At 52.4% G+C, this 23,723-nt stretch overlaps 9 protein-coding genes across 9 annotated transcripts; 6 read left to right on the top strand and 3 right to left on the bottom strand.

Moving 5' to 3' along the window:
• Positions 1-46: 46 nt before the first annotated feature.
• Positions 47-5,316, bottom strand: Z519_11860 (uncharacterized protein; the record flags this gene model as incomplete). Its single annotated transcript, XM_016769570.1, has 2 exons — positions 47-5,133; positions 5,184-5,316. The coding sequence occupies 2 exons, from the start codon at positions 5,314-5,316 to the stop codon at positions 47-49; spliced, it is 5,220 nt and encodes a 1,739-aa protein (XP_016614206.1).
• A 501-nt stretch (positions 5,317-5,817) lies between these two features.
• On the top strand, positions 5,818-6,189 carry Z519_11859 (uncharacterized protein; the record flags this gene model as incomplete). The annotated part of the gene is made up of 1 exon (XM_016769569.1): positions 5,818-6,189. The coding sequence occupies one exon, from the start codon at positions 5,818-5,820 to the stop codon at positions 6,187-6,189; it is 372 nt and encodes a 123-aa protein (XP_016614205.1).
• Positions 6,190-6,239: 50 nt separating this feature from the next.
• Z519_11858 (deoxyhypusine hydroxylase) lies at positions 6,240-7,235 on the bottom strand (the record flags this gene model as incomplete). Its single annotated transcript, XM_016769568.1, has 1 exon — positions 6,240-7,235. One exon carries the CDS (start codon positions 7,233-7,235, stop codon positions 6,240-6,242), a length of 996 nt encoding a protein of 331 aa, XP_016614204.1.
• A 401-nt stretch (positions 7,236-7,636) lies between these two features.
• On the top strand, positions 7,637-8,068 carry Z519_11857 (mitosis protein dim1; the record flags this gene model as incomplete). The annotated part of the gene is made up of 1 exon (XM_016769567.1): positions 7,637-8,068. One exon carries the CDS (start codon positions 7,637-7,639, stop codon positions 8,066-8,068), a length of 432 nt encoding a protein of 143 aa, XP_016614203.1.
• Positions 8,069-9,382: 1,314 nt separating this feature from the next.
• Z519_11856 (uncharacterized protein) lies at positions 9,383-10,432 on the top strand (the record flags this gene model as incomplete). The annotated part of the gene is made up of 1 exon (XM_016769566.1): positions 9,383-10,432. The coding sequence occupies one exon, from the start codon at positions 9,383-9,385 to the stop codon at positions 10,430-10,432; it is 1,050 nt and encodes a 349-aa protein (XP_016614202.1).
• Positions 10,433-10,918: 486 nt separating this feature from the next.
• On the bottom strand, positions 10,919-12,871 carry Z519_11855 (uncharacterized protein; the record flags this gene model as incomplete). The annotated part of the gene is made up of 1 exon (XM_016769565.1): positions 10,919-12,871. The coding sequence occupies one exon, from the start codon at positions 12,869-12,871 to the stop codon at positions 10,919-10,921; it is 1,953 nt and encodes a 650-aa protein (XP_016614201.1).
• A 597-nt stretch (positions 12,872-13,468) lies between these two features.
• On the top strand, positions 13,469-16,621 carry Z519_11854 (uncharacterized protein; the record flags this gene model as incomplete). The annotated part of the gene is made up of 4 exons (XM_016769564.1): positions 13,469-13,594; positions 13,652-13,744; positions 13,795-13,872; positions 14,696-16,621. The coding sequence occupies 4 exons, from the start codon at positions 13,469-13,471 to the stop codon at positions 16,619-16,621; spliced, it is 2,223 nt and encodes a 740-aa protein (XP_016614200.1).
• A 391-nt stretch (positions 16,622-17,012) lies between these two features.
• Positions 17,013-17,938, top strand: Z519_11853 (uncharacterized protein; the record flags this gene model as incomplete). Its single annotated transcript, XM_016769563.1, has 2 exons — positions 17,013-17,254; positions 17,410-17,938. 2 exons carry the CDS (start codon positions 17,013-17,015, stop codon positions 17,936-17,938), a joined length of 771 nt encoding a protein of 256 aa, XP_016614199.1.
• A 4,033-nt stretch (positions 17,939-21,971) lies between these two features.
• On the top strand, positions 21,972-22,625 carry Z519_11852 (uncharacterized protein; the record flags this gene model as incomplete). The annotated part of the gene is made up of 2 exons (XM_016769562.1): positions 21,972-22,250; positions 22,302-22,625. 2 exons carry the CDS (start codon positions 21,972-21,974, stop codon positions 22,623-22,625), a joined length of 603 nt encoding a protein of 200 aa, XP_016614198.1.
• Between the last annotated feature and the right edge of the window lie 1,098 nt (positions 22,626-23,723).

The raw sequence follows: 23,723 nt of genomic DNA, 5'->3' as shown, positions 1-23,723 counted from the left end.
CTGTCCAGAGAAATTCCGTTCAACGGTCATCATTCATAATACTGCTTCAGCCATTAACATCTGTGTCAAGATCGTGGCCCACGGATGAGGCCACGCTCGACGAACGTCTCGCGTGTCCATTCTTCTGAGGCCGACCTCGAGCTCTTTTCGGGGTCCCTCCAGCTGACCCAGGTCCACTCTTGCGCTTTCGACCGCGTTGCGCACTCATGGCTTGCTCCGGGGCAACGTCCAGCATGGCGTTGATTGCCGCTTCCTCCTCGGCAATCTTCACCTCATCATCCACGGCCACAAGATCAACAAACTCTCGGCATCTTGCAATCATGGCGCCCGTACTGCCGAGTGATTCCAGAACCGCGTTGGAGTTGTGCCAGAACTTGTCCCCACTGATTCCGTGCACCTTGACCGGTTCCTTTGCCGCCTCCTTGGTTTGCTTGTTCTGTTGCATCGCCGTTGTAACATCTCGCGATACCCCATACTGTCGCTTCAAATAGTTTCTCGCCTCGGAGATCAATGTGATCGCACAAGCGGCCGTCGCCAGTCTCTTCAACATGACAGGGTCCACGACCACGTCCGGGGGGGCTGGCTCCATCCCGACCAAATCTGCCGCGTCATTGTCGATATGGCTGACAGAGGCCAAGCGGAGATCCGTCTCAATCGCCTGTGCGGTCTCGCCACCGTTTCTGCCAAACGCCAGCTCGAGTTGTAGCACGGCGTGCAGTAGCTCATCCATCTTCTTATACTCAAAGAATGCCAGGTTCTGCGTCACAAACAGCACAAACAACAGATGTTCAGGAATTTCGTTCCCAGCCACATCCAACTTGGAGTAGTCGGTGTTGAGTTTCGAAATCAGGTTGCTGAGGAACTTCTTCACGTACTTCGAACCACTGGTGCTGATTATTGCAAAGGCTGCTGCAAGTTTAGCTTGGTGTCCTGGAACAATGCCTCCTTGTGGAGCCTTGAACACCTCATTCTGATACCGAAATGCGGCATGTACGGCATTGATATACTCCCTTTCACAGACGGACTCGTGCTGTTGATGCAGGTGCTCGTGGGCAAGCCGGGAAACACTGGCAACCTGGGGATCTGTGCTGGTCTCCAGTGCCACAAACGCCGATGTGCTTTGTTTCGGATGTATCATGCCCTGATGGTCGATGCTGGCCAGTGTTCGAGCAGCGAGCAGCGCTGTTACACCGGTCTCGGACATGACAATTCGGAGGAGGAGGTCGACCAGAGTATTGGTGATGATCGAGAGCGCACTCTCATCCTCGCGCGTCTTGCTGTCCCCGCCAATGTTTTTCAACGCCTGGACTTCGACTTTCTTGGCGTCCTCTTTGACGGTGGCACGCTTCCGGTACAGTTCTTGGAGTGACTCAAGCACTGTGACCTGCATCCTCCCAATGTCTTTTTCGTCCAAACCGCCAAATGACGATCCCTCCAGGACTTGGAAGAAGGTTTCGCGAATATGTCGTTTGTTGAACTGGCCCGGCCATGCTTGACAGACGAGGCCAAGACTCTCCAAAGCCCTCACTCGGGTCTCAATAGGACGACCTTTGAGGGTGTGTTCCATAATGCAGTCCGCAATGAACCCTGCAACCGACCCCGTTTTGTATGTAGGACAGTAGGTTTGAAATTCTTTGGAAGAACGTTCCAGATCAAGATGCTTCCCCACAGCGCCAAGCAGACGCAGGGATTGCTCTCTCATTTTATCCTCTTTTGCTCTGAGTTCCCTTGATTGACTTTCCTTCTCACGAGCCTCTGCGGTCTCTTGGACCATCCCCGGCCGCTGCAAATTCCTTACTAGCGATGTCGTGAACCTAACCATCTTGGTGGCATCTTGCAGAACACCACCGATGCTTCTTAGACAAGACATGACCTCCTCGATAACTTCGCGTTGTGTAAGCTTGCCACTAGCTTTTAGAAGATCCATCTGAACCTCTTGCAGCAGCGGAGCTTGGGTGCTGGACAGATGTGGTAGAACTGAACGAAATATAGCCACCACTGAAATGAACTTCGGCATGTTATCCTGCCTGGACAAGTCTTTCAGATAGCTCTTCAAACTGGTTAGGTCTGCAGGCACCACCGTTTCCGGTCGAGCCTCCACAAATGCAACAAGTGTCGTCAATTCTGCCGGTCCCACCTCTGAGCTATTGGCTGCGTCTAGCAGTTTCTTGACAACACGGGCACATAGGTCTCGGACTTGATCGGTGTTCTTGGAATCCTTCAACTTCCAAATCAAGAACTCTTTCAAGAGCGGGGCTAGACGGGCGACGTCTGTGTCAACGCATGCAACAATGTGCGATTTGAGATCCCCGATCGCGACGTCCAGACGTGCAGACTCAGCTGCGGAGTCCACCATTGTCAGGTGGGAATCAAACCAAACCTCTGCCAGATTCTTCTTAGCAAGCTCAGCCACGGAACTTTCTTGATCGGCAGTTCGGCGCAGGAACTCGACCGCAATGGCTACTTTCAACTTCGGTCTCTCTTCTTTCAGGTAGACGTCTTTCAAATGCCCCATGGCTCTTTTCTGAACTCCGACATTGGGATCAGCAGTGCATTTGCGAAGCATCCCAAACGCTTTCGCTTGAAGTGCGGGCCTTGGCATGATGAATTTGGCAATGAGAGACAAGGCAGAGTCCCTCACCAAGGAGGAGTCGTCAGAAGCACACTTGAGAACAGCGTCCGCTAGCGATTGTTCCCAGTCGAGAAGACTTGAGTCAATCTCTAACATCGCGGCAATGCTCTTCAAGCTGCGGCTGCGAACTTGAGCCTGATCACTTTCAAGAGACGAACTGAGCGTTTTGGCAATGTGTGGAAACAAGCAACAGAATTGCCCGTTTAGAATACTGAGCATGTAGGCCAGTGTAGCCTCTCGATCGGTGACTTCAGCGTAATCATCCACGACTTCGTTATATTCAATTGATCCGGACAGCTGTTGAAGTGTTGCCAAGAGGGTGTCCGTAAGCCTCGCGTCGATTTTGAACTCCCGCTCTCCATCTCGTGGGTGTTTGGAAATTTGGTTCAGCAACGTGGCGTACTTCGCAAGGAGATATGCCCTCGCAGACTTTGTTCCCAAGCTCTCCCCTCCTTTTTGGCTCAAATAGGAGTTGACGATAGAAAATGGCCCGCGGGCAGACACAAGCTCCTGAATTTCAAGCGAGAAATGAGGCCGATCTCTGACTGAATCTGACAGATCTTGGGCGATGGTAGTGGAGCGTGGTTCTCCGTCTCTGGTGATTGATGAAAGCAGGCTTCGAACAGACGCACGAGTCTGAGAAATAGCAGCCCCCATGACCCCCAATGATTCGAGAGCCATATTCTTGGTGGAAGCCGCCTTGTCTGTCTCGGCAAGTGTTTTCATCCGGTGAGCCAACACGGAAAGAAGCAATTCAGATGCTGGCCAGTCTGGTGATGGGAACACCAGGGTGAGGTCTTCGACGAACAGATCGAGAATGTTGCGGTAAGGCGAATCTCCAGACTTCGTGACCTTGGAGGCTTTGTCAACCATCCACATCACAATATGTTGGGCACTGTTGAGCGCGTCATGCAGAAGATTCTGCGCCATTTGACCCAGCTTTGATAGTGGATTCCTTTTATCTTCATCCGCCCCAGGGGCAGAATCAACCTCCATGTCGCTGGCCGACTCCTCGCTTTCTTCTGAGCTGTCAGGATTCGAAGATCCTGTCCGTGGTGGGCGCCGCAACTTGCGCTTCTTCACGCCTGATTGCATGGCCGAAGTCTGAACCAGCTGCATGAACAAAGCAGACACCAGTTGGATATTTCTGCCACCTCCAAGTTTATATTGTCTTGCGCTCCGGCTATTAGAAGGCAACTTGTCCAGGGATGTCAAGACCTCGTCCAATATCGCCGATCGCTCGTCGGGGAACGCTGCGTACAGTTTGGCAACAGCCGCCATGGCATGCTTTCTCAATCGTTCGTACGCTTGGGATCCAATTGCTGACGATTTGTCGTTGTAGGCATTCTGAACAAAAATAAGCTTCACCGCCAGGAATTCGGTGGAGTTGACGACGGGTCCGGCTCCCTTGATGTCCACACACAGTCTTGCAACAAGGCCCAGAAGTTTGCGGCCGGCATCTAGCAAGCGTTTCAACGGTTCACTGTAGACAGACGAATATCTGAAGACTTGACTGCTTTGTCCATCTGGGCGGGCCTCGACGGTGGGGATCAAACAGTTCTCGAACAAGTTCACGAGCACGTTAGGCAACCATTGTAGTGCTTCTAAACTGATGAGATCTTGATTGTGAGGAGCGCTGAGGACGGTGTAGACTAGAGTAGAGGCTGATGCAGCACCATTTTCTGCTTTGTGAAGTTTCGACAACCAAGCGGAAATGTTCTCATCCGTTGGATCCGACGGGAGCTGCAAGTTGACTGTCTGCGCAGCTTCTATCGCTGGCTCACATATACGTTGGAGTCGTCGAAGATACTCCACAGAAGCATCACCTAAGCGACCAGAGGACAAAAGTTGGCTCATGACCGATTGAAGTTGCTCATGTACACGGATCGCAAGACGCGGCTCAGTGTCGTCTTCACCACCTGGTACATCGAACATAGCATTGTTGATTTTGACTCGCTCTGTCGATGTGTGGGGGGCAATTTGATCTTGAGCTTCGAAAATGTCGACCAGGTGGCTCTCAAAGCTCGCTAACAGCTGGTCATCCTTCTGTTTCTTGGAGCTGGTCGCCAACACGCGCTTGGTGTTTAGTGAAGGATCGCTCACTTTCCGTCCTTGTTGCCAAGCGACATGGTCATCTCTGGTTAAAGACGGAGGTGGCTTAGGTACTTCAACGACAAAGGCCGGTTTAGTTATGGGCATTTGGAGAGTTTTCTTCTTGACTGTAGGCTGAGGAGCAGTTGTCGAGGGTAATGCATACTCGACTTTTGACATCTTGAGGACCATGTTCTGTATGGGGTTCAGGTCTGTCTCGACCGATTTTTCATTTTGAATCGGCGGACGAGGGAATTTGATCTTAGACAGGCGGCTGGGGTCGAGCAGGACGGAAAGACGTTCTTTGGCCCTCGAGGAGTACAGTTCGCTTCGATATACTGCCTGACGTTCGGAGGAAGAAGTGAGGCGCAAGTCATTGAGGCGACCGACCTGTGGGATAGGGATGCGATCTGTAAAGTGAATCAGCGCGGGACCAACACTCGAGGTGAAGGGGGCATACTGTAAGCGGGGAGAATCGACGTTGTCATAGGAGTGTATTGCAAAGCCTGATCCACCGAGAGTTGCCTCGCATTGGGATCACGTTGCGGCCGTCGCGAGACGACGACCTCGATGGTATCTCCTGTGAGATCCATGGGCTTAGGGCAACTTCTGAACGATAGATCTTGCGCCGATCTGCCGATGCGGCTATCTCGACCGCCTCGCTAGTGATGTGAGAGGGGTCGAACCGGGGAAGATTGGTATCAGGAAAGACGCCATCAAGCGCAGATCCAACAAACAGTGGGCATCGGGCTGTGGATTGCCGGGCGGATTGTCTTGACACAAACCTCACCAGCCTGCCGCACCACGATGCGGAGGTGAAAGAGAGGCCTAGTTACAAGTTAGGACTGGGCAAGGACTGGGGAAAGCGTCAAGGATCTCCAGATAGCGGTGATCTGCTCGGTTAAACTGCGGTGAGCCTTACCGTGCTAGGACCAGCCGAGCGGCTGCTGCAGGAACAGCCTTTTGGGCAACCCGCTTCGGAAATCCAAGCCGCCTCGCGGCCTTCACAGACTTGCCTGTCAGCAAGCATTAAAATTTTACTTGTCTACTATAAAGAATCAGCCACCCTCTTTCCACACACTTTTGAGATCACAATGGTTGCAATAGGCAGCCTCCTATTCTGCGACGCCTGTGGTTCGCTCCTTCCGCGGATCGTCCCGGGCGAAAACAAAGACGACATGGTCAAGTGCGACGATTGTTTCCAATACACCAAGGACACTTCATCCAAAGTCATAACCTCAAAGTCAAAGCCCAGTGCTTTCCCATCTCCTCTGCGGGCAAAACACTCCGAAGTGCAAGCTATCAATGCCGAGGATCTCCAGGTCGAAGCTGTCATCTCCAGGGAGTGCCCGGAGTGCCATCGACCAGAAATGTTCTATCATACCAAGCAACTACGAAGCGCAGACGAAGGCACGACCGTGTTTTACAGATGCGAATGCGGTTTCAAGGATGTTCAAAATAACTGAGTTGACGCCAGTCTCTGTCTGACACGCGCGCTGTCTAAGGCATTACCCAATTATGCAGCAACCCCTGTTGGAATAGTGGCGTACTCCATTTCCCCGGTTTTCTCATATGCGGCCATATCAAGAGCAACAATGACGCTCTCACGAACGACCTGCTCGGGGTCATCCAGGAATTGCCTCAGCATATCCTCCACACCTGGCTCTTCTCCCAAACTACCAAGCGCCTCTGCAGCCTCATGGCGCACCATACTTTCTTCCTTGGTATTCTCCAGCACGGCCAGCAAAGCGGGTATTGACGCTGGGTGAGATAGTTGCCCGAACACGAATGCCACCTCGTGTCGGAACAGGGCTGATGGATCTCTGAACCCGGAGGCAAGCGCGTGGACGGCCGGTTCTGCTGTGGGAAGGTCTGGTGGAGAGGCGAGATCTCGAAGCGCGAACATGGCACGATATCGCTGGAAAAGTGGTAATGAAGTGTCGAGGAGGGTCGTCTGTAGAGTCGGGATTGATGGCGTTTCTGAGGATAAAGGGAGAGGAGGCGCAGGGTCGATGGAGGCAAAGTCGCTGGACTTCAATCTTTCGGTTTGCCGGCTTTGAGAATGTGCCCAATTAATGCGGTCGACGGCAATGTCACAAGTCTCCCTAACCACCACGGGCTCGCGATCGTCGTTTTTCATCTTTTGCATGATTTGTAGACTAGACAGGTCTCCCAGCGCCCCCAGCGCCTCCGCAGCCTCATGCCTACACATTGCATCTTCTGACCTATTTTCGAGGACCGCTCGAAGGAACGGTACCGCTTCTAGGTTCCTAGTCTGTCCCAAACAATATGCCAACTCATGTTTCAGGAGCGCAGAAGGAGAAGCAAAGGCGGCAGCGATTGCTTCTATTGCGGCTGTTGCTTGTGGCCCAGGAGCCTGCGAAGCAACGTGTTTGAGAGAGAATAATGCGCGAAACCGTCGGGCAAGTGGGACGTTCTCTGAGGTCAAATCCCGCCGCAGGACTGAAACGGGCGTGTCTATCTCCGAACTAGGTTCTCCAACTGCTGCCATTATCGAACTTTGGGCCTTCTGGCAAACACTGCGACTCCAATGAACAGCACAAGAAGATAGTGAGATGGGCTGCGGAGGAGATGCGGTATGCATTCCCATGGCTCACTTGGCTCACCCAAAATTTTCGCGGGGGAAATCGTTATCGATAACGCCAACCACTGCCAAGCCAGCGGCTGCCTCCATCACCCCGTCGTCACGTGGACGTTCGGGACTCGTTCTTGAATCTTCCAAGCCTCCTCGCTGCCGCCGAGTACTTGTACTTGTACTCGTACATATTTGTCGTTGCGTGCTTCTTCAACAGTCTCTCATCCACCTCCAACCTCCTATTCTACCGCAGAAACATTGCAACCCAACAGCGGGGACGGCCAAACCTCTCTACGGACATCTTTTTGGGCGCAACCATGGGTTCCGTCGTCATTCCTCACCTAGTCACCGGCTGGCACGTTGATCAGGCCATTCTCTCCGAAGACGAGCGCCTTGTGGTCATCCGCTTTGGCCGCGACTGGGATCCCGACTGCATGCGTCAGGACGAAGTCCTCTACAAGATTGCGGACAAGGTCAAGAACTTTGCTGTCATCTACGTCTGCGACCTCGACCAAGTCCCCGACTTCAAACAAATGTACGAGCTCTACGACCCGGTGACTCTCATGTTCTTCTTCCGCAACAAACATATGATGTGTGATTTTGGCACCGGCAACAACAACAAGCTGAACTGGGTCCTCGAAGACAAGCAAGAGCTCATCGACATTATCGAAACAATCTACAAGGGCGCAAAAAAGGGTCGGGGTTTGGTGGTTTCGCCCAAAGACTACTCGACAAGATACCGATACTAGACCGTGGCCACAGGGATGGATTCTCCTGCGAGACAAACAACCTGTGCATCATTTCCCGATGCTGGGTCGATGACGGACCTACGAGCTCGGTCTTGCGAGATTAACTCAGCCTCCGATTGTGGTAGGCATCCTTCTGCTGACACGGAGAATCAACAAAAGATTCAACTGTTAGGACTTCGTATGGGTATTCTCTTCAGATGGCACTGCCACACCGGCCACAAGTTGCACCGAGGAAATAATTCTTGAAAGTGGAAACGTGGAGTTTGGAGCAGCCTTGGTTTGTCTCACTTGACATTCAGACATTCTAATGAAATTTTTGCTGACACGACTTTGCACCAAAAGTCTACCATGCACATGCCTCCGGGAGTCAGCGAATTGTCAAAGTTCTCGTCTCCAGGTATATTGCCTCAGTTGCTTCTTCCCGATTCAAGAGGGTCGTTATCTCTGCCACACAGGTAGCAGCGCCCCCTGAAAATCTCACTCGCAGCTTATTGCCCAGGACGTCCGAGTTCACCTCTTGCAATGTTCGCGCCCTTCGCCGCCCTCTGGTATACCGAAGTGGTTGTACCCCCGCTAGCAAACCGTCCGCGTGACTGAATATCGTCTGAGGCCACTGAGACTTGATGCTGAGCGGGCGGGAATATCTCGCACGAGTCTGCTGTGATATGGTCGTGGTCCAGATATGATTTGATCCAAAATGTCACAACTATAACCCGAGCAGAAAAGAAAAGAGGATATATCTCCCACGGTTCCTCCTCGTATTCCGTCCTCCTTCGCAAAGACCCCCTCACGTGACCGCAGCCTATCTCCTGGCTATGGCTGTGGGTGATTTAATGATTTAATTTGGCGGCTAAGTGGGGGTGATCCAAGTGATCCTGGCTTGTTCTGGTGATATGGATGAAGCGAAACCGTCCAAAACCCACCCCTTGCAACGCCGCTTCATTTCCATTTCCATTGCACCGTAAATGTATCATCCCGTCAATTGAGATCTGGCCACCTTTACCGCTTTTTCGTGTTCGAGTTCAATTGCAACTCCACCGGTTCATGCATGGCTTGCAACGACTTTTCCCGGATCGCACTGCCTCTCTGCTGTCTAGTTTCTATTTAATTTTACGCACATGAGCCTTCCCACCATGAAACTTCGCCCGCTGCCGTCGTCAACTCTGTGCCGCATATAGGACTGGTTGGGATGAAACACTCTCGTCCTCTAGACTGCGTCAATCTTCTCTCACACTCTGCGGTACCGTTGCGCGGCGAGACTGCATACTGCTGCCATCTAATAACACAGCTCACCGTGACTTCAGCCTCTCCGACATGGCCTTTGGGACGATTGTTACGTTAACCGTCCTACCTATCCTCATCTTTGCGCTTTGGCATCTCACCTCGACCATGCTGCCCCCTATGCCTGCCCTTCTACGCAACAAGCGTATCATTCTGCTCATTGCTCACCCGGACGACGAATCCATGTTCTTCTCGCCGGCCCTGCAAGCCCTCACTCACCCCTCCCTTCAAAACCATCTGAAGATCCTCTGCATGAGCACTGGCAACAGTGAAGGCCTGGGCGCCACACGGAAACAAGAATTGGAGAAGGCGGCCATGACACTGGGATTGAGGCGGAAGGAGGACGTCTTTGTGCTAGACGATGAGAGGTTCAAGGACGGGATGAAGGAGGAGTGGAAGCCCGAGGAGATTGCGCTGGTGCTGGCCAGTGCATTTGCGCCGCATCTGAACTCTCCGTCTGCTCCAGCTGTCCATGCAACACTGACGCCGGAATCCGACAAGGAAAAGGACAAAGACAAACGAAAATCCAAACCACTGCCTTCGAAACACACCAAATCCTCCTCTCGAACATCCATATCAACCCCACCATCTCCGGCGCCAAAGGAGGCCGATGGACCCCGCGCAACCATTGACGTCCTTATTACCTTTGACAAAGCCGGCATCTCAGGCCATCCCAATCACATCGCGTTGTACCATGGTGCCTCTTCATTCCTCCAGAAAATCATGAAAGGTCACTCCGGTTACGCCTGCCCGGTCACACTTTACACTCTACCCTCAATCAACATTGTACGAAAATACTCCTTCGTATTAGACGCTATACCCACCCTCCTCATGGGCATTTACGAGAGCATATTCGGCAATCTGTTCGGAACGACGACGACGAAAGGCAAGACCGCTACGGGGAGCAAGAGCGCCGCAGACAGGGTGATGTTTGTGAACGACGTATTTCGGTATTGGAAGGCGCGCGAGGCCATGATACGCGGACACAAATCTCAGATGGTTTGGTTTCGATGGGGCTGGATCGGGTTAGGGAGGTATATGGTTGTGAATGATTTGAGGAGGGAGCGCATCGTGGCGAGTTGAGAACTTGGAGGGAGGGAACAGAAACTCCAATCCACAGAAGAGACACCAGTAAATCAGGAGACGAATTGCCATTACCAACTTTTGTTTTCACCCCAAGGCAGAGAAATGGAGCTCAAAAGAGAAACACTTGCAAGGCAAGGGAGGGGAAAGGAAAGGGGAAGGATCAAATTATTCATTTTCAGGAGCTCCGCGCCAGTCACCGGGTGGTTTGTCGATGCGCAAATGGGAGGGATATTTTTGATTGTCTCTTGTTCTTGCTTGTCTTGTCCATGATATCCAATTTGACTCCATTTTTCCTGTTTGATCTTTTCAGAGGGAGCACTTCTGATCAGGGCGATTGGTTTCTTTTGCGAGGACAGGAATCTACAGCCCGTACTTACCTACATAGGAAGGAAGTCGTTCGCGAGTATGTACACACACATGATGATGTTACACCTGTTACACTTTCTGTATCACACCCGGCCAATCCGAAACTCCGGCGTCACATCACTCCTTCTGCTTTTTTTTTCCCCCTTCTTCTTCGTCCTCACCCCGATCCCCGTCCCTCGTCGCCGACCCCTTCCGCCCAGGCCCACGCCCCAACCTCCCCTTCCCCAAAATCCCACCCCAAGGCCTCCACTCCTCGCTGTTATGATCCGGTCCTGGTACCTGCGCGCCAACGACCTGGCGGTCATTCAACCGCTCTCGACGGACGGCCGTCTCAAACCTGAGTACCCAATCACTCAGGCGTCCCGAGGAATCGCTGCGGACTTCATCTTGGAACTTCGCCAGAGCGTTTCCCGCAGGCCCGCGATGAATGAACCCGGCTGCGTGCCGGAGACGAGTGGGCGAATAAGAGTCGAGCAGCATGCGCATTGTGCCCGTCCTTGTCGTTTGGAGGGAATTCGCACTTTGGATGGCTGCGTGGCGCGACTCCCTTCCCCAGACACTCACGTGACCGGTGGGTGTATAGTAGGGGACGACATTGGGCAACCAATCCGTCCACTCTGCGATGATATTGGGAATGCCTCGGTAAGGCCAGTCTGTGCCTTCGTCATGCGACGTCCAGTCTTTACGCTTGATGGTGTTGCGCACAGCAATAGAGATGAGTTGGATGTGACATTCCAGCTGGAGGGAAGCAAGCACATATTTGTGTTTTAATTCGAGGAACGCGGCGGAGGGCAAGCCATCGTAGAAGATGTAATGATAATCTGCGTCTTCAAGGAGATCACGAATTTGATCATACATCTCGGAGAGGCGGGTGCGTTCTTCCTCGAGCAGGACCATGCATTCGCGGAGGTCTTCGACAGCCTTGTAGAGCTTTCTAGCCTCGGACCTGGCTTTGACTCGAAATATCAAATCCTCAATTTTCGGTCGGACATTGTACGGTTCATTGTGAAAGACATGATAAACTGATTCGACCGCCCTTCGTGCTATGCGGCCTTCACCGTGTCCTCGCTCGATCCTCGCCTTGCTGTGTTGGATTGAAAGCACAAAGGTCCACTCCAGCAGATGCGTCCAGATGTATTCCGGGATTTCCAGATTGTAGTTGCGTGAGATGTAGTCAAGCAGCATACCTCCCAATGCGACTTCATTGTTCGTGCCGAAGACATGGACCACCGTGAACAACAAACGTTCAGAAGGCCGAAGAGGTGAGCCTACTTCATAGAATGTCGGACTCTCCAATTCCTCCTCATCGTACTTGTCCAGGGCATCAACGTCAATATTCCATGCCGATTTTAGGACGCTCTTGACGCTGCCTAGGTCTCCTTCACGACCCATTGCGACCATCAGGTTGCAAAAGGTCGCCTCATTGCCATTCAACCCCCGGTTCACGAGCTCGTTGAAGATACTCAGCGTTTCCAGCCTAATTGATTGTTCGTTTTTGGGATTTTTGGGTGAGGCAACTCCATGACCGAAGAAGCCGAGTGGTCTGTTCTCCAAGGACCGACGAAACATGTTATGCCGGACTATCCTTAATCGGTATCTTTCGTGTCTGTTATATGCTTCGTTCCAGGTGAGGGCCTCCATGAAGTAGTTGTAACAGTCCAAATCAGGTTCAACATCGTCTTCTGGCATGGCCTTGCGGAACACATTCCTGGCAAAAGATCCCACTCCAGCTGCCGCTGTGCAGCGTAATAAATGGCGATATATGTCAAGGCCAAGGGAATAGCCATGTTTTTGTCGTTGGGTGACTAAGGAGTCGAGAATGTTTATAAATGTAGCTACACGCTCTTCCAGTGATCTGACGATTCGAAACTTTGGCTGGGTTTCCAGACTCGGCTTTAGGTATCGAAATAGCTTTCCATAAGGGACGATGAAATGTTCGGGGTCCAATGCGCATATAGCGCGTGCAAAGGTCTCGTCATCCGCATTTTCGATGAAATCGTCCCCGATCCGAGAAGTCACTAGTCCTAGGAGTATCCGATCAGGATTGTTTTCTTCCAACAGTGCTTGCATGGACACCAGTTTTCTAGCTCCATGAGTGGAATCAGCCGCCGAGGCCTCTTCGATCTCATATTCTGATGGCGCAAAGTCATCGCGTTCGTCCGGCAGGGTCGAATGCTTCCCTAATATGAAGGGAGAAAAGGAAATGGTAGTGGACGATGAGCGCCGGAAACATCGTGGGTAGCGAGGATTGGGATGCCATAGTCTTGTGTCCCAATGCGCTGAAGAAGGGGACTGTCGACGAAGAATGTGAACGGTCAAGTGAGGAATCCGACTTTGTGAGGGTTGCGAGAAGCCATTGATCAACCTCACCAGAGGCAGGGAGCCATGCATCAATACACCGCGGATGGACGGCGACCTGGGCTAGAGCTAGAAAGAGTGGCGGCTAAGTCATTGAAAAAGTGTTCAGGTTCGGGAGTTGAAGGGAGCGAAATGCGCGGTGGCCGCATTTCACTTTGGTAAACAGCTCAAATTTCAAATGACGCCAAGTCCACGACATGGCGAGACGGGGCCGAACCCTTCACACAAGGATCAGGCTCTACTTTCTCTCAGGGCCCATACACCAGTCGACACTGTACTCATTTAGCATACCGGGAGTCCAATCTTGCCATGGCCGATTCAACGGACGAAGGCGCCAATGCGGTGTCCGAACCACTCGACCTTGTGCGTTTATCCCTCGATGAGATCGTGTTTGTCCGGCTTCGTGGAGATCGAGAGCTGAAAGGAAGACTACATGTATGCCGCATAATGGTTATTGCATTGAAGTGATACTGATACACCAGCCCATCTTAGGCATATGATAGCCACTGCAATCTTGTGCTTGGAGACGTCGAAGAGACAATCTACACGATTGAGGAAGAAGAGGACGGAGAAGAGACCATCAAGGTCAGTTCTAATCAGCGGAAAAGTCACTGAGCAGCTTCTCACAGCAGCAGACAACCAAGAAACAATCAGATATGTTGTTCGTGCGAGGTAATTGCAGTTCGAAGAGGCTATTATGGCTATCGCTGACAGTGGAATAGGCGACTCGGTCGTACTCATCTCTCCCCAGCCAGGGTCATGAGATTGTGTGATCCACGTCCATCTGGATTTTGGATTTCAGGCAAGCAATAGGGCCGTTGAGAAGACTTTCAGAGGTCCGCTCCCAGCTCATCGTGGGGCACAACAGAGCGTGAATTGCCAATCTCAGGGTCCCTGGCCGGAAAGTGCCCTTATGAATGAGTCACTGGAAGCTGCAGATCGTGAATCAACTGAGAACAGCTGGGGAACGAAGTCTCGCGCCTTTCAAAGCGCCTTGCCTGATTGCAGTACAGGAGCCGCTTGTCTTTGGCGGGTGATGGTGCATGAGGCTCCTAGGTTCCTTATTAGTGGAACCACGAGATTTGGGCTGCTGACGAGGCTGAGGCCCATGGGAGATGACTCAGTGGACACCTCTGCGCCACGCGCTTCCCCGCTTGATACCATCATGACTCCAACATTGCCTCCGCTTTATCTACCAAGTACATATGCTCAGTACATATATCTCTCTTGACCTCTTTCCCTGACATCTTGTTACCTTTTCCAGCAATTCTCTCTCGACAGTACCACTCAAGATGCATCGTCAGCACTAGAGCAATGGTGCGCTTCTCTGCTGCTCACAGCTTAATCATGATTCCTCGAATACCTCACTGACCGCGGGGGCGAATCCGCTACGACTTCCTTCCACCTCATCGCGCATACAACATACCACATAAATATGGGCAGCCGTAACAAACAGACACCGCAAGATCGTCGGAAAGGGGAGCTAGTGAGGAAATGTCAAGTCATGAATCATTTTCGCCTCTAATTTGCTGTCAGGCGCTCTCCGATTTCGCGGATTATGTAGAGAAACAGCGAGCAAGAACGCGCATTCAGTATCCCGAGTCCATCGCTGGCGACAGCGGTTACGGCACCGGTGCACACTCGTCTGTCACCGAAGATCATGCAGAGCTCGACATCCTCGACCAGTTGGACCTTTCTGACAGTCCAAGCCGGGCAAAACTGAAAGAGTGGCTGCTTGATACCTCAGGCGATGCATCCGCGACGCTTCAGGAATTGTCCGGGTTGGTGCAATCCAGGATAGACGAAGGCCATGGCGAGACACTCTTCGATCTAGGACTTGAGGACAGCGGCGAATCAATGGGATTCACGAAAGAGCAGTGGGATCTTGCTATAAAACGCATCACTGAAGCGGCTAGCATGCTCAACGCCGCAGTCAACGTCCTTCTGACATACAATGTTGGCGGCGACAAGGAAGCTCAGCCAAGCACGACCAAGGACAGCTCGAGCCACGGCAAGCTCCTCATTCGACAGACGCCAGCAACGGCTGAGGAGGTCATCGAGACACGAATAGCAGTGGTAGGCAATGTCGATGCAGGCAAGTCTACCATGTTAGGTGTCCTTGTCAAGGGAAACCTGGATGACGGCCGTGGCAAAGCTCGCGTCAACCTGTTCCGCCACAAGCATGAAATTGAATCCGGCCGGACATCGTCGGTGGGCATGGAGATTATGGGCTTCGACACACATGGTGAAGTTGTCACATCGAGCGTGCCAGGTCGCAAACTCACTTGGGCGGAAATTGGAACTCGATCAGCAAAGGTCATCTCGTTTACCGACCTAGCTGGGCACGAGCGATATCTTCGGACTACCGTTTTTGGCCTTCTCTCTTCCGCTCCCAACTACTGCTTGCTCATGGTGGCAGCTAACAACGGACTGATTGGTATGTCGAAGGAGCACCTCGGCTTAGCGTTGGCTTTGAACGTCCCTGTCATGGTTGTCATCACCAAGATCGACATCTGCCCTCCCCAGATCCTCGAACAGACGGTCACCCAGCTAACGAGGATACTTAAATCTCCCGGGGCGCGCAAAATTCCGGTCTTCATCAAGACATACGAAGAGACCGTTCTGACAGCCACACAGTTTGTATCCCAGCGAATCTGCCCGATCTTTCAAGTATCCAATGTCACTGGGGAGTGCCTAGACCTTGTTCGAACTTTTCTCAATATCCTTCCTCATCATGGTCACTACGATAACCAGGCCCCTTTCGAATTTCATGTCAACGACACGTTCTCTGTCCCCTTTGTCGGCACAGTCGTTTCGGGAGTCGTGAAGTCCGGAGTCATCCACGCAGGAGACACTGTCCTCGTCGGACCAGACTCACTCGGCCAATTCCAAACTACAAACATTCGATCCATCGAACGGAAAAGAATACAAGTACCGGCCTGTAGCGCTGGTCAATCCGCCTCCCTTGCTTTGAGAAGAATACGAAGGAAAGAAGTGCGCAAAGGCATGGTCGTGCTCCCGAAGATCGATGGCCCTCCCCCAAAGGTTTACAGAGAATTTGTTGCCGAGGTTTTGATTCTATCCCACCCTACAACCATACGACCAAAGTATCAAGCAATGCTCCATGTAGGTCCCATAAGTCAGACCTGCGCCATCATTGAGATTGACCGCGAGTACATTCGAACTGGAGATCGGGCCACAGTAGCGTTTCGATTTGTGCAGAGGCCCGAGTTCCTTGCGGTTGGAGATAAAATATTGTTCCGCGAGGGGAAAACTAAGGGCTTAGGGATTGTCAAGTCTTTGGAATATGAGGAAGGGTCCTTGAGCAAGCAAGCGCACCAGAGCGTACACGGAACGGAATCAAAGGACAAGCAGGAGGCCGAGGAGAAAGGGAGCGTTGCCTCGAAGATTTCTGCAACAGCAATAACGGGCACAGCACCGAATGAAAGACGACCTAGGTAGTTGAGCAGCATAGGCGTCTGTGGCAATGTGTGAGGACACATTATGCACCTGGTGCTATGTACTGGAGGTTCTGTGTCGAGACACGAATATGTTAACTGGGTAAGCTAATGTCAATTTCTTGTCGAAGAGCTACGTCGTGCGATATCATTTCACAAGAATCCATCACGTCTCTTGTGGGCTCAGGGACGCACATGGGTAAAATGAACTGGAGGTTCTCGTCCCGACCTGACAGGGCTTTGGATGACTAGGACGAGGTAAATACAGGTAGACTGGCTCCCCACCAATCAACACGCGCCCCTTCGATTGACAGCCTTGTGGCAGCCTAGTGGGAGTTAGTGCGAAGCACCGTCCATCTCCACGCCCATGTTTTTGGAGCTTCTATTAATTCAAAATGTCGCAGCAGGCACGACGACGCCCCGCGACCGGACAGCGCGAGAAGGCCCAGAGAGGAGCCGGAGACGCCAAAGGGGTCCAGGACCGCAGTGACGAGGATCAAAGGAAAGGCGAGGGCGAAGAAGCAGGCGATATGGATCAATCTCCAATCATCCACGCACTGCGACGGCAGCCCGTCTGGATCGTGCTGGCCGTCTCGAGCGGAGCGTGCGCGGCCTTCAATGGCGTCTTTGCAAAACTGTACGTCTACGGTTCTGGGCTTCTTCAAGTTACTCAAGCCCTCTCTTTATCTAGACCCTAACCCGGCCCCCTTTCTTGTATCACTCCTCCGGCGTCCCCCAACTCCGTACACCTTACAAATGACTAACCCCCATCTCTGTCCGTCAAACGAATAGAACAACAACGTCTCTAACATCCAACCTCTCCTCCTCTATCTCTACCTTTTTCTCGCTCTCTCCCAACAACACCTTCGTCGACCTTCTCGTCCGGGGCACTTTCTTCCTCCTCAACCTCCTCTTCAATGCCCTTATGTGGGCTCTTTTCACCTCAGCCCTGACCCGCGCGGAGTCAACCACGCGTGTCAGCATCGTCAACGTCTCTGCGAACTTTGTCATCACTGCCATACTGGGTGCGTTGATATTTGGTGAGAAGCTGGGCGGGATGTGGTGGGTGGGCGCGGGGATGCTCGCCGCAGGGAATGTTGTTATCGGGAGGAGAGAGGAAGGCGGGAAGCCCGGCGGCAATATAGGCCTGGACGAGACGAGGGAGGAGGCAGAGCGTTTGATGGGAAGAGACGGAGAAAGAGGCGGCCGGCGCGGCGACGGCGATCTGGTAGAATTAGATGATCATGTTGAGGGACAAGCGAGTGAGCGAGAAGAGCAGAGTAGGTTGAGAAAGGGAGAAGAGGTGGATTATCCGATATGAGCCTGGGGAATGCGTCTCGATTCTACCCTGTCACCACACTTCGAGACCATGATGAAAAGGCCTTGGTAGTAGTTGGACGCCATCGACGCTGAACGACGACAGCTTCCGTGAATGTTGTATGTCGACCTTCAAACGTCGAACATCTCTGGCGGAAGTAGCCGATGATATCTCGATACGAGTGACGACGAAGGTCTACAAGGACGGGTGTTGATCCCTCTACAAGTACAAGCATGTTCTCGAGAGCATGGGCATACTACGTCGTGCTTGGCGCCGGGAAGACGCCTCTAACCATCCCACGATCACCCAGCCTCTGGAACAGAGACAGCACCAGTTTCAAACGATCAGGCCGGCAAATGTTCAAGTACAAAGCATAACTACCTCGTGCGCTTCTTAAAGTGATCAGGCGACGAACAAACCCAAGAAGGGCGCCACGGCTGCCTCGCTGGCTGGCGTTGAAAGGCTTCATGGTGTGTCACTTTACACCGTCAGGCTACATACCAGTCACTTCGGTCACACCGCAGTGCTCACACCACGCCATGCGAACATCGCCATTTGTTGCTACGAAATCCCGCCCGTTTCATCGTAATGCAATATTACAACACAGGTTTTCGAGGTCCATATTCTAGCCCTTAGAGAGCCCGAAGGACCGCTGCCTGGATTGCATGCATCATCAGGGACGCCTCTTCGGTCAGTGGACTTGGTGTGGTGCCTCGCTGATCTGAGGCGGTTTTGTGGCTCCTGACCATCACGTGTGAAGATGCATTGCTGAGGACTTTCGCATCGAAATGTCGAGGTACTTTTGTTAGTTAGATGCATTCCGATCAAATGATCACTTTCCTCGACTGTGTACCAAGTATTTGTACTGTACTACTGTGGAAGTACTTGTTAGTATGCTCGAACGCATCCTTGTGTAAATTCTAGTCCGCCAAAAGTCGCGGCTTTGACAAAATGCCGTGAGATTTGGTAGACATTGCAGTGCTCAGCCAGACTCTGAATGTCCCTCAACCTGGCCTGCACGCTTCGAGGCCTTCCTCATGACCCCGGCTCCACATGCCGCTCGTGTCTTTCGTCAATAAGAGCCTACTTGTACAGTACTTGTCCAAGGAACAACCTGTTCACAACATCTCACACCAGCCGAGACGGTCCACGCAACAAGGGAGCAGGAGATTTGGAGGACTCCTCTGTTGACCCATGACCTTTCGGTTTCCTCCGGACGAGGTCGATCGCTCTCCATTGACTAACAGGTACTTGTTACTTGTACCAAGGACAAGTACCAAGAACATGGTAAGGGCAGAATGGAACCGGCAGATAAGGAGTATAAGTCGTCCATGTGACTGGTCTCCTGACAGTTGCAGCACAATCGCATACCATTTCGAGCAAGGTAAGCCCTGCGGACAGTCTTGGAAGTTCAAGCTCTTTGATCTCGAAAGCAATCATCCGCTTCCACATAGACATGTCCCGGGGAGGGATAAGAAAGTCGTAGTTCTGTAACGTTGGCTGATATGGATTGTACCACTGACTGAGATATCCGTCCTTCGAGAGGTGGAAAGATTAAAGAGAGCGGGACGGTCAGCTTCTGCCTCACGCCTGACAACTAAAGAATGGTCAAAGAGAAAGTTGCAATTACGCAGTGGGTAGAGTCGAAAGCTATGCAATAGAATCTGACAAGATGATTAAAGCACAACAGATTTCTAGCCGATCTCGATTATTACTGTACCTTGATGTCGCATCTAACAAGTACAAGTATTGCTGGTGTTGAGCATTGACTCGGAGGCATAGAAAAGATGGATAAGTCTCGGAAACTCCACTTTATATCGCCCGAATAAGGCATGTTCCGCTTGTGGCATAGTGGCAGCAGATTATGAGAGCAAAAAAGGCTCAATGGTGCTCTTGCACTGTAACATCTGGGGTAACGTGTTTTGAGATGAGTGAGTTTCTGGAAAAGCGAGGAAGGAATAGCCGGCAGGGGAAAATCCTTGATCCGAGCGCGACTTTGTTCCGCGCCATTTCGTCGATTTACCTCGTATGTGGTGTCTGTTCTGCGTCAATGGCGCAAAAGGGGTTCACAGATTGGCGCCCGGTCGCCCACATCTCAGGGGTTGATTGGACTTCCTCCAGGAGCCGACACCCTCACAGCGTCACCAGCGTCATTCGTGCTTGCTTTGCTCAGCCTGCAGTGCCCAGTGGAACATTGGTTTCAAGGCCCAGACCGGCCAATTCTGACAGCAAAGCCCATTCCCGAACACCAACTCTTCTGGGACATACGAGGGAGATGGACGAGAACGACAACAATTTCTCCCGCCTGCATTCTCTGTTGCCGACAACCAAGATGTTGGGAACACTAACAGCAAAAGTTTCTCTGTGTGCGTAGGCAGGCGTACCGAGTTCATCGTGGTTCTTAGACAGGGGGAGATGAAGTCGGCCTTTGAGGCGCAATGGGTGGGGGTAACCGTGTGTGATCACTGAGACGGAGCTATCATATCACGCGACAAGGAGCAATGAGTTCGCGGGGAATCTTTTGTACCTCGTACCAAGTAGTTGTTAGGGAATGGTGTGTTCGGTTTTTGGAACATTGAAGCATGCGCCATCTTCGCGGTCTGCTCCTAGGGCTTTATCTTCCTGGTCGTTGGAAAAAGGTCGGCCACACCAGGCCCAGATGGCACAAATCAGAGCCGGAAACGCAGAACTATTCCCTGATCTGCAAAGGCCAGACGCTTCCTAGAGCAGCTTTCACATTGGCCGAAATAACCCATGCGACGCGAGAAGCGTCCGGGAAGGAGGGCCAGGACAGACATCAAGCGGGTTGGGCGACACACGGCGTGAATGGAAACGATTCGCGCACCAGTTGAGTGGTGAGTGGTGAGATGCATGAGGGACAGGTGAGAAAGGGAAAGGGCGGCGGCGCAAGCAGCGATTCTTTCCACATCCATCATGGGAGGAGGGGCGCAGGCCATGGACCGGGTAGGACTCGGTAGCTAGAAGCAGTAGGAGCAGTACGATGTACTGGCAGCTGGCAGCTTCCAGGCCAAGTCTGGGGGGGGGAGTGGGCGGTGGTGGGAAAAGAACCACGCGGTCTCCTCGGTGGCTCCCAAAGGGTAGAGGAGGAGGCAGGGCGAAGACGATTCGTGCAGAAAGCGCTCGTCTCTAGGCTCGAAGAGATTAGCGGGATTGGCGCATGGTGGGTGAGCGACGGGGCAGGATCAAAACAACTCTGGCCCCGTGGCCATGGTGGTCGGTCCCTGTGCTCAGAACTACGCATGGAGCAGGCATGCCTACGCGCAGGGCGTTGGGCTATTCCGAGACTGTGGAGCCGGGCAGAGGCAAATTTCGTGGCTGCCCCCGGCAAATTGAAGCCCTCGTCGCGGCCTAGGGCGCATTAGTCGGCCACGCCTAGACGTTTTGGCAGCGAATGGGCGCCGCCGTTCCAGGCACCGCCAATGGGCACCAACTGGCACAAAGCGGGTCTTGTGCCCAAGTTTGTCCTGCACTTTCAACTAACGGCACTAGCCCTGGCTGGGGCTGGTCGCCCTGATATTTCCCGCCCTCGCCGGCTTCCTGCGCTCATCCTTCCCTCACCCACCACGCACCTCTCACCTCTCCCGGTTTCTGCCTTTTTCTCGCCTTCTCGCCTGCGCTCCCTCCACCGCCTGTTTGGCCAGACAGTTCGCGAAAATCGACCATACATCACCATCCCACCGCTGCTTTCCATCTCACTTACGCTGCCATTATCTACAACCTGCCACCCACTCTCGCCCTCCCTTCAGCCTCTTCCTCTCACGCCTTGTTCCTACTTCCTCCATTGACGCCTTTCACCACATTCTTCCCAACCCAGATCTGTTCAGCATAGAACCCTCCTGCGCTTGTTCCAAGAGGCTCCTTATTGATCAGCTGACACCTTTGTTTTTTTGCCACTGTTTGCTTGGTTGGCATCCCTCTCGACAATACAACTGTACCGCTACATTCCGTCCTAGACCTCTCTGTATCCTTTCCCGGTCGTCCTCATAGCTGCAAATCAGATTCAACTACCTCCGCCATGTCGACCTACTACTACACTGCCCATCAGCAACACCAGGCAACCAATCCGCAACCAATGCCCCAGACTCATAGCCACCATGGCCGGTCTCGACGAGCACCCCGATTATCGGCCGCTCAAAACTCCCATCGGCAGTTCCGTGCGCCCAAAGTGGTCAAAGAGATTATTGTCACCGAGCCTCCAAGCATGACTGCATACCGGGCGCGGTTTGAGGCAGGACGGTCGTTTGATCTGGATGACGATCTAGAGTTCTGCCCAAACCTCTTGACTTTCGATGAGGTGTGTGGCGAGCCTCTCTCCACAACTTCATCCCTTACTGACTTCGCAAAGCGTCAGTCGGTAACGTCAGGTTCGTCGGATCGCTCATCGTTGTCGAGTGGCTCGCCCGATTCGTCTCCACTCCAATCCCAGATACAACCACAACAAATAACACCTGCCTTGTCCATTTCCTCTGCCGCCACGTCTGCGTACATGTCCCCGCCATCCTTCATCGGCAACCACAGCAGTCTTAAAATCCATCAGCCGTCGGCGATCCGTTCTCGCAACAACGCCATCCCGATTGTGAATCCCTCCACCGGCAACCGCATCGCAAGCCCGCCGTCGTCCATCTCGCCAGGCATGATGCAACAAACAACTGCCACCCGCCGGTGGTAAGAGAATCTCTATCCTTGGATTCCTCTACCTCCGTGCTCGTTGTCGTTGTGTCGCTGTATTCGTTCTGGCCGGTGTTATGATGTGTCGCTTGCCTTGTGCTTTCCGGTACCTGACAACCTCCCTCCCACGCTACCCTACCTTCTCACCCCCCAGCTTTGCTTTGTACATATGTATCTCACGACGAGGAAAATTTTTGTTCATTTTTCAAACGACCGGCAAGGCATAGCGATTCGACGAAGTTGACATCATGATACCAGCTATTTGTGGAAGATAGGATCAATGGGGAGTACGGTGGCACAGCGATTTCAAAAGACGATTCTGATTTTAGCATGGAGTTTTCCGAGCATATCCAAGGTCAAGAGGATCATGATAGACAACGATCATCATCATCATATTGGCGGTTTTTATTTCCACGGGGGTTTACGGGAGTTGGCACATTCGGCACCTTGGGCGAGGAAATGACAGATGAGAAAACATAAAAGATACCAGATGGGTTGATGCGGGTTTTCTGGTTGGGTATGTTGGTTCCACAAAGGATGGAACAGATGCCACATCTCACGGTTGACGGCTGGCTTAAAACGATATCGGACTTTACATGGGCCACATTCTTGTCCAGCAGAACGGTCGGTGGGGATATCCGCCGTTATGAGATGTATTTCTAGTTGATAGAAAGCTGAAAAATTTACGAGTCTGGATTATGTTCAGAAAGCGGTCCATTTCTTTTGTAGGCCTTCAGGATTCTTGTCAAGGGATGGCCATTGTTGGGATGTTCCCAAAACGGTTGACTTCCTATGTACGGGGCAAGGCGGTACCTAGATCAAGTGTCTCATGCATAGCTCGATCTTTGTTTCCACGGCTCAGCTCTGCAAGGTACCAAACGCATGTTGACTCATCACTTGTTATTCGGCGTACGTTCACCGGTGGCAGTGCAGATAAGTACCTCTGCGGATTCAAATCGGACAATTGGTCAGATTCCACCTGGGCTAATGAGGCTGGCAACCTCAGTGGGGTAGGAAATGTGGCTGGTACCTACTATCTGCAAGACTTTCGTATGCCGACCACTCCCAACCGTCCCCCTATCGATTAAGTCACTTGCGT

The sequence above is a fragment of the Cladophialophora bantiana genome, assembly GCF_000835475.1.
Source record: "Cladophialophora bantiana CBS 173.52 unplaced genomic scaffold supercont1.24, whole genome shotgun sequence".
Taxonomy (NCBI): domain Eukaryota; kingdom Fungi; phylum Ascomycota; class Eurotiomycetes; order Chaetothyriales; family Herpotrichiellaceae; genus Cladophialophora; species Cladophialophora bantiana.
The sequence above is the reverse complement of the archived record's forward strand: the minus strand, read 5'-3'. Positions and strand labels throughout refer to the sequence as shown.